This window comes from Lissotriton helveticus, chromosome 11, assembly GCF_964261635.1.
Source record: "Lissotriton helveticus chromosome 11, aLisHel1.1, whole genome shotgun sequence".
Taxonomy (NCBI): Eukaryota; Metazoa; Chordata; class Amphibia; order Caudata; family Salamandridae; genus Lissotriton; species Lissotriton helveticus.
The window spans coordinates 7933886-7949784 of record NC_136072.1 but is presented as its reverse complement, the minus strand read 5'-3'; the positions used below and the strand labels follow the sequence as shown (position 1 = coordinate 7949784).

The window sequence follows — 15899 nt, the reverse complement described above, 5'->3', positions numbered from 1 at the left end:
TGACTGTGTATTTCTATAAAGTATAAATATGTTTTATATATATATATATTCACTGAAAAAAACATAGGTTATAGACCATATATAGTTAGGAATTAGCATTTACAAAACCTTGAAAATTCACTGAAAAAACCATAGGTTATAGACCATATATAGTTAGGAATTAGCATTTAGAAAACCTTATTTTACTCACACAAAACCATTGAAATTCCATATATAGTTAGTTGCACTAACTATATATCGCGCACCCGCAATCCACTGCTGATGATGTCACATATTACATCATTCATGACATGGTCAGTGACATCACTGATGACATCACTGATGACATCATCTAGTGTCTGTGTGTTTTTGTAAAGTTTAAATACGTTTTACATATTGAAGAATGACTGGATGGATGGAAGACTGAGTGTGTGTGGCTGGCTGGGAGGTGTGTGATGCTGTGCATATCAATGTGTACTTGTATCAGTGATTGTATAAGAGAGTAAGTATGTGTTAGTATATGTGTGAAAAGTATGGTGTTCTGTGTTTAACTATAGATGAGGAAATCGAAGTGTGATTGATTCTTCACAGGACTGACTAGGTGTATGAGTGCATATGATAGTGTTCTAATAATAACTGACTGTATGTAGGAGTAATTGTATGGGTGAATGAGTGAATGTGTGTGTAGACGTAGGAATCAGTGAGTGCGTATGTAGTAACTGGTATTGGTGTGTCATGATGTCATCAGTGATGTCATTTGAGATGTCATCAGTGATGTCATTTCAGATGTCATTAGTGATGTCATCAGTGATGTCACTGAAGTATGGTGTTCTGTGTTTAACTGTATAGATGAAGAAATGGAAGTGTGATTGATTCTTTACAGGACTGACTTGGTGTGTGAGTAACTCCATGGATGAGTGGCAGTGTGTGACTGTCTGCATAGGTGTATGAGTGCATATGATAGTGTTGTAATAATGAGTGACTGTATGTATGAGTGATTGTATGGGTGAATGAGTGAATGTGTGTGTAGACGTAGGAATCAGTGAGTGCGTATGTAGTAACTGGTATTGGTGTGTCATGATGTCATCAGTGATGTCATTTGAGATGTCATCAGTGATGTCATCAGTGATGTCATTTGAGATGTCATCAGTGATGTCATCAGTGATGTCACTGACCATGTCATGAATGATGTAATATGTGACATCATCAGCAGTGGATTGCGGGTGCGCGATATATAGTTAGTGCAACTAACTATATATGGAATTTCAATGGTTTTGTGTGAGTAAAATAAGGTTTTCTAAATGCTAATTCCTAACTATATATGGTCTATAACCTATGGTTTTTCCAGTGAATTTTCAAGGTTTTGTAAATGCTAATTCCTAACTATATATGGTCTATAACCTATGGTTTTTTCAGTGAATTTCATTGGTTTTTTAACAGCTAATATCTGTAGCTGTAAAATGTATTCTTCTTTAAATCCAAAAATATATTTTATATGTTTATTAATAATTTTTTTTTTTTATATTTTTTTTTCTTCGTTCCCGCTTCGCGAATCGGGAAGCTTCCCGTTAGCTGACCTTGATGCCGCGAAATAGACCGCGAGCCGGTAAACGTTTCTTTACCGCAACTGCCGCGTTAGAAAACAACATTGTGACGCCTCCCGTCCGCATGACGTTTCGCGTTGTCGCGTGATACGTCATATGACGTGCTACGTTAGCGAACTGGTACGCTTACCGAGTCGCAAAGCACAGGTTTCTGGAAGCAAACCGGGAGGCCCTGCAAAGCGCTTAACGTAAACACAGCAGGTCATGTGACTTGGTAATAACACTTTTCATTGGTTCATTTCACTTTTGGTTTCCTAATGATGTAAGACTAGGTCATATAATCTAAAATGAACACTTTTCATTGGTTAAGAACTATTGTTTTTCCCAAATGATGAAAATCCCTCCTTCTTTCCTCACTCTGACTTTCATCATTGTGAGAGAAAGACCCTTTGTTACCAGTGAGCAATGGCTTCTTTAGTAGCTTCAGCTGGTGCTTCCCCACCACCTCCACCACATCCAAGGAAGAGTGGACCACCTGCTCAAGTTATAATTCAGCAAGAAGAGGAAGAAGAGGAACAGGACGACGAGCACGAAGAGAGGCACTTTTTGCCTGAGGAGCCCAGGACGTCTCACCGGAAAGAAAACTTCATTTGGCAATTTTTTAAAATTCCCAAAGGTCAGAAAAAAGTAAATGCAAGATACGTAACTTGCCTTATATGTCAAGATAGACTGTCCAGAGGGACCGACAAAAAATACAGTTTCGGAAACTACACAATGCATCGCCATATGACTAGGTGGCATCCTAACAACTACAGTGCTGCACAGTTTCGTAACGACCTAGATAATCTCCCTATTATGGCCAGAAGATCTGTTGTACCGGAAGTAACGGGACCAGAGGGCAGGGAGATGGTGCCAAATATACAAACGAGATTTCATGAAGTAAAACAAGTCTGCGTATATTGCAGTGGATTCATTTGCTACGGAGAAAGAAGCATCACTCTGATCAACAGAGCTATTGACTATCATATGCAAGTTTGTACGAAACGCCCCAAATAATAAATACTTTTTTTTTGTTTTGTTGCTCCTGTTGAGCCCTTTACAATGAATCGTTTTCATTGCCCCCTCCAAGAAAAACCCAAAAAAATATAAAACTGTTCAGAAAAATTCAAAAAAAGTAAAAAAATGTTCAGAAAAATAATAAAAAAAATATAAAACAACAAAAACAATTAAAAAAAAGTTCTTTTCAGAACTACCTCCCAGTTATTAAAAAATTGGTACAATATTTGGAACTGTGCCAACCTCTATTTCTCGTAGTTCGCTTCCCAGTTCGCTCGCCGGTACGCGAACCGGAAGTGAACCAAAACATTTAAAAAAAAAAAAGAACAGTAAGTATAAGGGAAGGAAACAGACACTTATGTTAAAAGAAAGACAGCTATAGGGGAGTAAACTTGAGATACTATTACCCGTAATCCACTGCTGATGATGTCACATATTACATCATTCATGACATGCTCAGTGACATCATCAGCAGAGGATTGCGGGTTTTTTGGCAACGTGCCTTATCCACGGTTTAATAACGCTGCCTTTTGCTTTATATAAGTTTTCAAATTGTATGAAATATATACCAATAGGTCGTTATGAACCTTTAGGTAGTGCTTTTCTTCATGAGGTCTGGTCGCTTCCATACACATACAGATGTTTCAAAGATGATCAAGAAGTTTATCTGAATGGAGAGGAATGCACTGAGACGCCAGATCATTCACTAATGTGTAGGCACATACAGTTACACGGTTCATGCAACAAACACCGACCAAATATGGCTTGCGTGTTGCAAGGCACGCCAGTTCCTGCTATCATCCCCACGTTCAAGTTGTTGGAAAATGGTAGTTATTTGATGCTCAATAATGAAGATTGTTCTGGGTTAATTAAAAGTATTCCTTTTATCGTAACAGTAAGTGAACGGGTTATTTGCTGCAGAAATGTTCTATTTCCTCCCACACATGAACATAGGGAGTTTTCAATCTGGCCACAAATACCAACCTTGGGAGCAGATTTCAACGGCATGGCAAGAATAAGAGCTCTTTTGTCTCAGAGAGAGGTGGCCTTGAGTTCGGCCCGTGAAACTTTCCTGCTTCACATAGCGAACACCCGTACAGAGGTGCAGACCCTTTTCAATACTGATTCGCCTTTCCATTTCAGCAAGATGGTTCGGACTATCTTTAACGCGTCCTCCACAAAGGCCCTGGCGCACTTTTTTAAAGTTGTTACCAGTGGTCTCGTGACTTCATTTGAGAAAATCTTTGGAGTCATCCCTGCTTTCTTTCATTCTATTTTTTCCACTGTGCTTCGTGGATTCCCATTTTTACTTGCATTACCAGCGGACGCTCTTGTGCTTTTTTACATTTTTAAATATGGATGTCCCTCCTGTGCAAGCTCCCACCCTGCAGCTGCTGACACTGTTCCGCAATCGCATGCTAGAATATTATGGCACAATGCCGTTGGCGATATTAAGCACGGCATATGGATTATCTTTTCGATTCTCCTACTTCACCTGTGTCCAGCCTGTATTTCACTGCCTGACCTGTGATTTCGATTGGGCCATTGATTTGTGTCTCTGCGGACCGGTTTCTCCTGACGTCGACTTTAATCAGCTGATGACTCCTATCATTACTCACGAGTTGGTTTGTCCTGGCGAAAGGATTATGGCTGTGGCATTGATGCATGGACTAATTGGTCCCTGGAATTTACTGGCGGCAACACAGTCTTTCTTGGAACAGACCTTTCTTGAAAACCCACCGAGCTGTCCTCTGATGGTGATAGAGGATCCGGTGCTGGGAGAGCACGTATGTTCTTTTCCGCTTTTAAATTGGATGGCTGAACTCTTTTCGGATGAAGACGGTGACTTCCTATTGGAGGCTGTTGCAGCTTATTTTGCATACACAGTTATGTCATAGACCTTTTTCATGTTTGATATGCTGAGTACTAGCATTTCATTGACAATTCATTGACTTATTTGTCAAGTTTTTATTATTTAGCTTGCCTATTGGCTTAAGACTCGATAAAGTACTTGGCTGTTTTATTTTTCTTTAGCATTAAATTTTCCTAGTTTTTAATGTTTTACCTTGCGGACCGTCCACATATAAAGTTGCAATCTGCTCTCATGAGATGGCACTTCTATTATCTTATTCAGTTCGTTTCCGGATCATGGGGAGGTGTCATCTAGGTCCTGGATATCTTTACACCGTGTTAAGTTAGCATGGGCTCATTACCGGTTTAAACGCCATTTTTCCTTTTTTGCAACTTCTGCACACGACACTTAGTTGTTGCTTTAGCTTTCAACCTAGTAGTTCATCGTGGTTTACATGAGAATAATATGTTATTGCTCTACTATCTGCTTTGCTTGTTAAACTATATCTGTACAGCGAGTGCTGAAGTTTCAAGAACAACACAATACAGAATTGTTATGAGGTCTGATCTCCACGACTTCATACTCATAACATAAGTGCAGCTTCTGCCAATTCTGGGCATGAGGCGGGTTTTATATTGCTTTGCCGAACACACATACACAACAGTTGATGCGGTTCACATGAAGAGAGAGCTGGTGTATGCTGATGTGATTCCTTCAAATCTAAGACACTAAAGTATGGGCACGCCCTAAACCAACACAAACAGACCTTCTTAGCAAATAATATAATATGTGTATTAGGGAGGGTGAGATATAAGCAGCCGCGGGCCGTGGAGGGAGTTACGGTGGGGCAGGGAGGCGGGGAGGGGGAGGGGCAGGGTGGAGCCCTCTCCACCCTGCCCCTCCCCCTCCCCGCCTCCCTGCCCCACCGTAACTCCCTCCACGGCCCGTGGCTGCTTATAAGTGTTGCTAACTCTTATTCATTTACAGCATGTTAACATACTGTCACCATTCGCTTTTTATGTACTAGTAACTATGCTGGTAATTTTGCTACTGATAATATGTGTACTTGTATTATCTAAGATACTACGCCTGAGAAGACGGCATTAGTAAATAAACATTTCAAATACACATGTGTTCTTCTTAACTCCATGTTCTGGTTTCTAAGAAATATATAACGACCGACTGTTCATGAGTTCCACGTATCCTGAGGTACTATAAGTTCATATTCTGGATTGTCTAAACATTGAGAGTTTGTTATATCCAATGTGACACTGTACCTAGCTTGCTAAGGGGTTTTTGATTACTAAGGTGAGTTTTGGGGCACCCTAATTCGCCGAGGTTCCAATCCTCTGTCCACAGTTCTGTGTGAGAACAGAAACCCTGCGACAGGGGCACCCCCGACCCTTGCTGGAGCTTCATCACACTTGCGATACAACTCCAGCAATGCGCCACCTTTACGGCACAGATACATCACGCATCTGTGCTGTTTTTGCCCCATGATGCGCCGCATTGTAAATGCAGCACACCATAGGTGACGGAACAGCGGCACAGAATGACTAACACATCCCTGGTGATGCGCCAGTCATCATAAATCTATCCCTATGCTTCTTATCTTGTTAGAGATGAACCGCCATATGTATCATCAAAGTTTTTTGCATTTCCTAAATAGCGAACTTTAAGGAATAAATAGCGATTCTTTACCATTCCTAGTTTGCGATGAGCTATTTGCTAATTACAAATTACCCATTCATTTCCTTCATTTCCATAGGGCGGTTGGACTCACTTTTAGCTCGAACGGCTGAATGGATTTCCACGAAACTTGGCAAAATTGTAGGGACTGGTAGCCCGATGTGCCTTTGCTATGTCTCAAGATATATGCTCCAGTGGTTTTTACGAAAATTAACTTTGAAAAATATATATTGGGCTACATTGGCCTATATATATGTTGGAGCCCAAATGTAGCCCAATGTAGCCCAATGAAGCCCAATGAAGCCCAATGTAGCCCAATGTAGCCCAAAGATGGCCGCCAGAGACAAAAAAAACAAATGTAGCCCAAATATCAGCCAGATGTAGCCCAACTATAGCCCAGTGACAGAATGACCAATCAGCTTCGCAAACATCCGTTACGCGAAGCGGAGCGCTGTTACAGATATATATCTTTTTTTGAACGTTAATTTCTCAAAATCCACTGGAGCACATATATTGAGACCTAGCAAAGGCACATCGGGCTACCAGTCCCTAATATTTTACCAAGTTTCGTGCAAATCCATTCAGCCGTTCGATTATTATTATTTTTTTTTTTTTTGCCCCGCGGGGCCCTTTTAAAACCTCCACATCAAACCTAGGGGGTCAGCGAGGATCTACTATGCCCCCTTATGGTCATTTGCCCCTTCGCTTTGGCCTCCTCTTGTCTCTCGATCCTACCGAGAGACAAGATGGCGGCCGCTACGGACTGTTTGGAATGTTTACAGACGCCGGAGAACCAATCAGCTTCGCTTCACAAAGCTCCGTTGCGCGAAAAGTACGCGTACTGGAGCGCTGCCCGGTCCGCTGTTACAGATATATATCTTTTTTTAAACGTTAATTTCTCAAAATCCACTGTAGCACATATATTGAGACCTACAAAAGGCACATCGGGCTACCAGTCCCTACAATTTTGCCAAGTTTCGTGCAAATCCATTCAGCCGTTCGGGCTAAAAGTGAGGCCAACCGCCCTATGGAAAACTCAATGTTAAAAACACGTTTTGGGACCCCCCTTTTTTCTCGACCCCCCCTGGACGACCCCCCCCCCAATTTTCAGGGGCTGCTCAGAAACAGAATGTGCCATTTTCCTGTAAATTTCAGCCAATTCCGTCCACAAACGCCAAAGTTATTTGACATAGAATTTTCAAAAATCCCATAGGAAAAAAATCCTAACTATATATACCTACTGGCGACCGCCAGTAGGTAATATATACCAAGGTGTATTGAAAAATGAGTGGGTGTATAAGTGTCTGAATGGAGGATTTAGTAGACTGTTTAAGTAAGTGATTACATGTGTCTTACTGAATACATGGGTTAGTGACTAAACTGTGTGAAGGTCTTAGTAATCCGAGCACTGCCTGCCATCTCGCCCTCTCTCGCTGCTAAAAACGAGAGCACTTTGGTCTTTATTTGTTTTTAATTTGCTCTGTTGTAATAACTCTTGTTGTGTGGGAATTTTAACTTGGGAATTTTAAGGGAGGGGGAATTGAACTGGTCTTTCTGAGCTCCGTGACCGCTAACCGCCATTTGTCTCACTTTGGCGTGGTCTAGTGGTTGAAGCTGGCCCCTTCAAAATGGGACACTGCGCGAGCTCCTCAGTCTTAGTAATCTGAGCACTGCCTGCTATTTTGACCTCACTCACTGCTACAAACGAGAGCAATTTGCACTTTATTTGGTTTTAATTTGAACCGGTCTTTCTGAGAGGTTGGGGGCTAGCCATCATATATAGGAGCTCCTTCACCTGCACTCCTTTAGCGAATGTGGAGATAGAGGTGGCGGAAGGCTTGGGTTTTCTCCTGACGCTCTCGGCCCATCAATCTATGGCAGGAGTAGTAATTTACCGTCCACCTGGTCTGGCGAAGAACTTCTTGGATTCTCTTAGCCATTCCATTTTCCCAATTGCAGCTAAATATAGCCATTGTATGGTCTTGTGTGATTTTAACATCCATATGGATAAATCTTTGGAGCCTGATCCTCTAAGATATAATGAATGCTTTGATAATCTTAATTTGACCCCTTTCGTATGTCTACCCACGCACGATAAAGGGCACATATTGGATCAGGTTTTTTCCTCCAATCAGATTTATATGGATGTCCCTCTAGCCTTAACCTGGTCTGACCACCATTTGATCAATTTTAAAATTTGTAGAGAAACCGCAAGACCCCAACCCCTGGATACAGCCAGGGTTAGTCATGGTGTTAGGCCATTTCATCTGATGACACCTGAGGCCATTCAGTGTGCGATGCGACAGCAATCGATTCCCCTAAGTGACGCCATGGAACAAGACTTTAGAGGGTTGGTTACAGCAACAAGCCACTGAACTGGCCCCGCTCTCTGCGAGACCTGTTAAATCTACTCAAGTCTCAGCCCCTTGGTTCTCTGAGGCCTTAAGGGTTAGTAAAAGGGCCTGTAAACATCTCGAAAGAGAGTGGTGGAGGAATTATACTCCCTCAGATAAACTGACTTACAAACTTTGCCCATAAAATTCATTAGAAGAAAGTACGCGAGGGAAAGAAAATCTTTCAGTCAACAAAATAGATTAGGCGGCTAATAAAAGTAAAACTCTTTTTAATGTTGTAAAAAGCTTCTCCTCTCCTGCGTCTATAAGCCAACCGTTTGTGCCTACAAGCGACTGGACTGAACGAATTGCCCTCTTCTTTTATGAAAAAATTAAATTGATCCAGGAATCCTTTGACGTTCAGTTAGTGGGCTTGGATGATGTTGAGGGTTCCCATCCAGCTGATTGTTCCAGCCCTAGTGCCTCCCCTAGGGAGTTCCCGGAGATTACTTTAGAGCAATCTTTGGTGTTCATGAAAGCTTTGAAATCTGATTCGCCCACTGATCCCTGTCCAGCGAAGGTTTTGTCCTCTTTGGCAGATGTGATCAACCCTTGTGTGAACTCTATCTTGAACACCACTTTATGGGAAGGGCTGATGCCACAAGTCCTCCTGCTACTTAAGAACCTGTCAGCTGACCCAGAGGAAGCATGTATTTACAGGCCTATTTCTCTCCTGCCTTTCTTTTTTGAAAAAAGTGTAAATCAAGTCCTAACGAATCATGTGGAAACCAATGATTTGCTGCATTCTAGCCAGTCAGGCTTTAGAGCCAATTTCAGTACTGAAACGGCCCTATTGGCAGTTGCAGAAACCATTAAAGCTACAATGGATAGTGAAGGTAATGCCGTCCTGGTTTTACTGGACCTCTCCGCAGCTTTCGACACCGTGCCTCTGTTGAGATTACTGCAGAGACTTAGCAACATCGGTATTGGAGGCACGGTGTTGAGTTGGTTTGCGTCCTTTCTCGCCAACCGCTCTCAAACCATCTGGTCTCTTCCTTTCTCGGTGGCGATTTCTCTTCTGAATGTTGGGGTGCCTCAGGGCTCTATTTTGAGCCCCACATTATTTAACTTATACGTGGCCCCCTGGCCCCTCTAGCTGAGAGATTTGGTGCCATAATAGTGTCATATGCTGATGACACTAAGCTGTTGTTTACTTGCGAGAAAGGAGTTGAGTTTGATGGCAACTTAATCAACACCTGTCTTTCTAAAGTCTTCTCTTGGTTAAGTCATAACCATCTTAAATGTAACTCCGAGAAGTCTGAGATTATCTTCTTTGGGCCTCGGCCACCTGATACCTGGCTTGAATGGTGGCCCCAGGATATGTCCCCTCCTGTGTTGGCCGTTTCCACAGTGAAGAATCTGGGAATTAAGCTGGACTCAACTCTTACTATGAAGGCTCAAGTACATTCGGTAAAAACAACGAAAAAACCAACTTTTTTTGCACCGCGCTGGATCAAGCCAAAAACAGACCAAGAGAACTCTTTGACATCATCAAAAAACAAACGTCTAAGTCAACGAATAGTGTCATCCAGCCCTCAAAAACACTATGCGACAACTTTGCCAACTTCTTCAACTAAAAAATCAACTTGATCGAAATCTCCCTGGACCTTAACCCTCTTCCCCCTGACAAAAACTGCTCTCCAACAAGCGAAATCTCCTCCATAGAAAGCCCGGCATCAACCTGGTCCTCCTTTGACACCGTCTCAGAATCAGAGATCCTCAATCTCATCTCCTTCTGCAAGCCATCCTCTCACAACCTCGATCCCATTCCCGCTCAAATTGTCAAGGAGCAGAAACTCTCCCTAGCTCCTCTTTGGTGCCAAATCATAAACAGTTCTCTAAAAACTGGCTCCATTCCAGACTGCCTTAAAGTCGGCCAAGTAACTCCTCTTCTGAAAAAAACAGGCCTAGACACAACCGACCTGAACAATTTGCATCCCATATCCAATCTCCCTTTCCTTGGCAAAGTCCTCAAAAAATGTGTCCTCCGTCAACTGAACTAACACATTGACAACATAAACTTGCTCGACCAACACCAATCTGGTTTCAGAAAAGGTTACAGCAGCGAAACTGCAATCCTCAACATCATGGACGACATCTTCAACTCCCTCGACGCTGGCCACTGCTGTCTCCTCATCCTCCTAGACTTGTCTGCTGCATTTGACACTGTAGACCACAGTCTTCTCATCAAAGCTCTCAATGAACGGGCTGGCGCAGAGAAAGTGGTCCTTCAGTGGTTCTCCTCCTTCTTCCAAAACCGCTCACAAAGAGTAAAAATCAAATCCTGTGCCTCCGAACTCGTTCCCGTCAACAGAGGAGTTCCTCAAGGCTCCATTCTCTCCCCCCAACTGTTCAACATATATATGGAACCTCTCACCTCCATTCTGAAAAAAGCGTATATCCCCTTTCATTTCTATGCAGATGACACACAGATCTACTTGGAAACCTCCTCCCTCAACGATATTCAAAGACTTAACAATACCCTCAATGAAGTCCAAGAATGGCTAGCAAAGAACCACCTCAAACTCAATCAGGGCAAAACCGAGTTCCTCCTCATCTCTAATAAAGAAGAAAACCCACAAATCGTTGAATGATTGAAAGCTATCGATGCCCTCAACGGAAATCCCACCCTGGCTCCCTCAGTCAAATCACTGGGAATCACCCTTGACCACAAACTCTCCATGTCCAATCACATCAAGAACTCCGCCAAGAGCGCCTTCCTCAATCTGAAACTCCTTAACAAAATCAAACCCCACATCCCCTCTTCCGACCTCAAGCAAGCAACCCAAGCCTTGGTGCTGTCCAGACTGGACTACGGGAACGCAGTTCTCTCCGGGACTGCCCGCTCTCACCTAGCCCCGCTCAAAATCAGCCTCAATGCTGCAATCAGAATAGTCACCGGAATCAAGAAATTTGACCTCATTTCTCCTGCGCTCAGAGATCTGAAATGGTTACCAGTTGAAATGCGAGCGAGTTTCAGAACGGCCTGCCTCACTCACAAAGCCCTGCCTCAGGAGCTCCAACTCTCTCCTCCTCATTCCCTTAAAAACGCGTAAACAAAAGACTGCTGCCCACTCTTTTGCTGGAAACGCCACAAAAATCTGGACCGCCATCCCAATCAACGTCAGAACCACCCCCTCCTTTCCAAAATTCAAAAGTCTCCTTAAAACTCTCTACCTCAACCGTGCCTTCCCGCACGCAATTACGTGATGCTCTTGGCTCCTCCTGGCTGGCTCCCATCAGCGCTCCCTCAACGGGTAGCCACGAGGCTTCGCACAGCCACTTCCTACCTATTCCATTCTCAGACCACCGGCTGACACCACGAAACGAAGTTCTCCAGCTCCAGTCGTGCCTTCCTTGGACTTTAATACCACCTCCTGACCCCTCCGCCTCTATGCCTCGCCTGAGGCTACCTCGTCCCCTCTACCTCAATCGGCTCACCGCAGAGACCCAAGAGAATTGTAAAGTCTGTTTTTGAACTTTTTCTCCCTCAACCGGCCTCCCTCTGACATTCAGCTGAACTCTGTAATGCTTCCATTTGAACCTTTTCTGTGTTCCCTCTTTCCTTGCCTCATCATTTATTTTTGTCTCCTCCTCATCTTGTTGTAAAGCGCTCCGATACCCTCGGGTCTGGCCAGCGCTATAGAAAACTTCCAAAATAAAAATAAAAATAAATAAATAAGAATATTGCGAAGTTTTCGCCCTTTGCTCTCTATCCCTCATAGGAAGACAGTGGTTCAGGCTATAACAATGTCTAGATTGGACTATGTTAATTCCTTGTTTCTCAGCCTTCCTGAATATCTTTTGGGCTGTCTACAAGTGATCCAGAATGCAGCAGCTAGAGCCCTCTTTTTGACAGGTTCCAGAACCCATACCACTCAGCTTCTATCTACACTTCACTGGCTTCCGGTACGGAAAATAATTCAGTTTAAAGCCCTGGTTCTGGTTTTTAAAGCCTTCCACAAGATTGGAGCCCCTTATCTTAGGGATAGATTTCAGCCTTATTTTCCCCAGCGCATCCTGAGATCTTCAACCCAACTTTTGATTGTCACACCCAGGGTGCGGCTGTGAAATAGTCTTCCTTTTTCTATCAGACAGAGCCATGATCTCCTTACTTTCAGGAAAAGTCTTAAAACGCGGGTCTTCCAGTTGTGAGCCGTTCAGCCGTGGTTTGCTTTGCTCTATGTTATGTGACTTAAGGATGTTTTCAGCGCCTGGACACTCCAGGGAGTAGCCGTGCGCTATATAAATATGTGCTAACATAACATAATATAACATATTGGTCTGTCTGTTGTTGTATAAGCTGCTGCATGGGTTGGTCAGTAGCTACATGAGTGTCCATATGAGTTATTGATTAGTTGCCTGAGTAATTGTGTGGGTGCCTGGGTGTGTGTGTGGGTGGGTGGGAGGTGCGTGACTCTGTGCATAGATGTTTGAGTGGTTGATCCACTGTGTGAATGGTTTTAAGAGTGCATGTGGAAACAACTGTATGGGTGGGTAAGTGTGTTTTGGTGAGTGAATGGATGTCTCAGTGGTACTTGTCCTAGTATCTACATATGTAAAAGGCAGTGTATGTGAGAGTTGGAGTATATAAATGACTATACGTCAGAGTCAGTGACTGTGAGAGTGGCTGTATGGATGAGTGTGTACTTGTATCACTGATTGGAAGTGTGATTGATCTTTTTATGACTGACTAGGTGTGTGAGTAACTCTGGAGGAGTGGTGGTGTGTGAGTGTCTGTATAGGTGTATGAGTGCTTATGATAGTGTTATATTGATGAGTGACTGCATGTATGAGTGATTGTATGGGTAAATGAGTGGATGAGTGTGTAGACCTAGTAATCAGTGAGTGCATATGTAGTAACTGGTATTGGTGTGTTGATGGTTTCGAAAATGGTAGTCTGTATTTTACAGTGGGTGTATCAAAGGTTATATTAGAGTGTGAGGAGGTGGATCAGATTTTCACATGGATGACGTCATCAGTGATGTCATCAGTGATGTAATTTGAGATGTCATCAGTGATGTCACTGACCATGTCATGAATGATGTAATATGTGACGTCATCAGCAGTGCATTGCTGGAGCGCGAGTTATAGTTAGCTGAACTAATTATAACAGGGGAATTTCTATGGTTTTGTACAAGACAAATGTCCAACTAACTATAACGTCCCTGAAACCTATGTTTTTTTCAGTGAATGTCTAGGGTATTTTAAATGCTAATTTCAAATTATAATGTTCATTAAACTTATGTTTTTTTCAGTAATTTTGAATTTTTTTGGTGATATTTTGTAACTTTGATATCCTAAAAATAGTTTTGTAATTTTTTTTGTTGCTTATTAAAATAATATAATGTCTTCTGTTTTCTTAAATATTTATATATATATATTTTTTAGATAAAAGTGGAGTCGCGCACCCATCGTGTACCTATCTCGGTGGGTGTGTGGATTCAAACCGCCATATTGGTAAAGTCATGAAGGATGCGCGTTTCAGCCAGCCCACTCCGCTTATGCTTACAGGGAGGGAACTACAATGCTGCATGTCCCAGGTCTTCCCTGTAGTGATCTGCTGATCACAGGTCTAGTTGTCAGCATGCCACAGCCACTCCCTCTTGGCTGGTTTACACCCATACCACACCCATGCAACACAGGCTTCACAGGACATGTGACCCTTCCAATAAAAAGGGCCGGGCACACGTTCTCGACGCCATTTCCACTCTCTATCTGGGTGTATTCCTGTGGTTATTATGTTGGTGGCAGCCGAGGTACTTTGGCCGACACAGGCCTCCTGCAACGTGGCAATGACTTGAGGTGCACAGAGTTGATGGCAGCCGAAGCACTTTGCCCGACACTTGCCTCCTGCCACGTGGCGATTACTTGAGGTGCACAGAGTTGGTGGCAGCTGAGGCATTTTGGCCGACACTGGCCTCCCGCCATGTGGCGATGACTTGAGCTGCACTGAGGTAGTGCCACCAGAGCTGAGCGGGTGTGCAGCCTGTGATGATGCATAGGCTTCGATACACCATCCTGGCAATCAAGACCCGATTTGAATTGTGAGCTCGGCTGGACCGAGTGTACGCCAAAGGCAGCTGGCTTTACAGACATAACTCCTCATTGCGGTGTAGCAGATTGTGCTGGGGGTCTGTGCCGCGGAATCCAGAAATGGCTGAGGAGGTTGCTTGGAGACACGCAGGTGGCGGCAGATGAGCATTGAGGTCTGGGTGTGCTGGGTCAGGCAGTCATCGGTGGGTGGCGGACTGGTCTGGGGACCTGGGCTAGGATGCTTGCGAAAGATGTAGGAATCATGAACACTGCCTGAGAAGTTTGCGACAACATTAGTATACAGGCCCCGTGGTCCAGTTTTGCCTGCAAATCGTAGGAATGTGTGTGCTTTCTGTTGCAGTGATTGTGTGCAGTGTCGGCAGGGAGCAAAAGTAGTACATGCAGTCAATTGCCCCCAAAATGCGCAGGAAGCTTGCTATTGGTTGGTTCCCTTGCTTGGTTTCCAGCTGTTGCTGCGCAGTGTGGGTGAAGTGAACATGCAGGTGTATCAAACTGAAACGAACCGTGATGCTTACAGGTATGATAAATCCTGCATTATGAGACCGTAACAGAAGTTTGTGTAGTTGTAACGTTCCTTTTCTTTCCTACGAAGGTTACGACCCCCCAAACTGCTGTTACGGTCATTTTGTGCAGGATTGATCATACCTGTAAGCATTCTGGTTTGTCCAAGTGCACTACATTGTACCATATCAGGTTTGTGACCATACTAACGCTTGACCATTGTCTTCATTTATCCAACAGATTTCTGAAGGCGTAGTTTGGGATTTTCAGGACGATCTACAGTTATTTCGATCCACAAGTTGATGTTCCCCATTGGGAATGTCAATCGTTGTTTGATGTTTTTGTGTTGTTAATTTATGTTTTTCGAATAAAGTACTGTTTTTTCACTACTGTTGACTACTAGACCTCATGACCTGGTGCACGCCCATTTCAGTGACCACAAACTTGGATCTGGAGCACAGAGGCATCAGGCAATGGCTGGGTTTGGGGTTGGTTGTGCAGGAATACTACAGATTGGGACGAGCGGGTGGTGCAGATACAGGGGCCCTACGTTGCTTTTGTGGACATGCATCCAAGACGTGTGATGAAGTTTAATAGGGCTAGCTGTGAGACTCTCGCAGTTGTTAGTTGGCAGGTACCAGAGGCCAACAGGTGCAGCACAGCCAGCAGATTTGCCTGCGGAAGGATGTTGATTTTCCGCTGTGTTGGTATCGTCAGCCTGTGGGCAATGTGGCAGTGTGCACCAACTAGAGAATAGGGCGATAATACTTTTGCTACTTTTACTGCACTAAAGTGTCAATAACTCGGCGATAAGTCCCCACTGTTGGG

General features: G+C 43.6%; 1 protein-coding gene across 1 annotated transcript in view; it reads right to left on the bottom strand.

Moving 5' to 3' along the window:
- Positions 1-11365: 11365 nt before the first annotated feature.
- The window catches only part of LOC144792073 (uncharacterized), a 40612-nt gene continuing 36078 nt past the window's right edge, over positions 11366-15899 (bottom strand). Inside the window, exon 3 of the mRNA XM_078666921.1 lies at positions 11366-11455. Coding sequence (XP_078523047.1) covers positions 11366-11455 — 90 coding nt within the window. The remainder of the gene's footprint in view (positions 11456-15899) is intronic.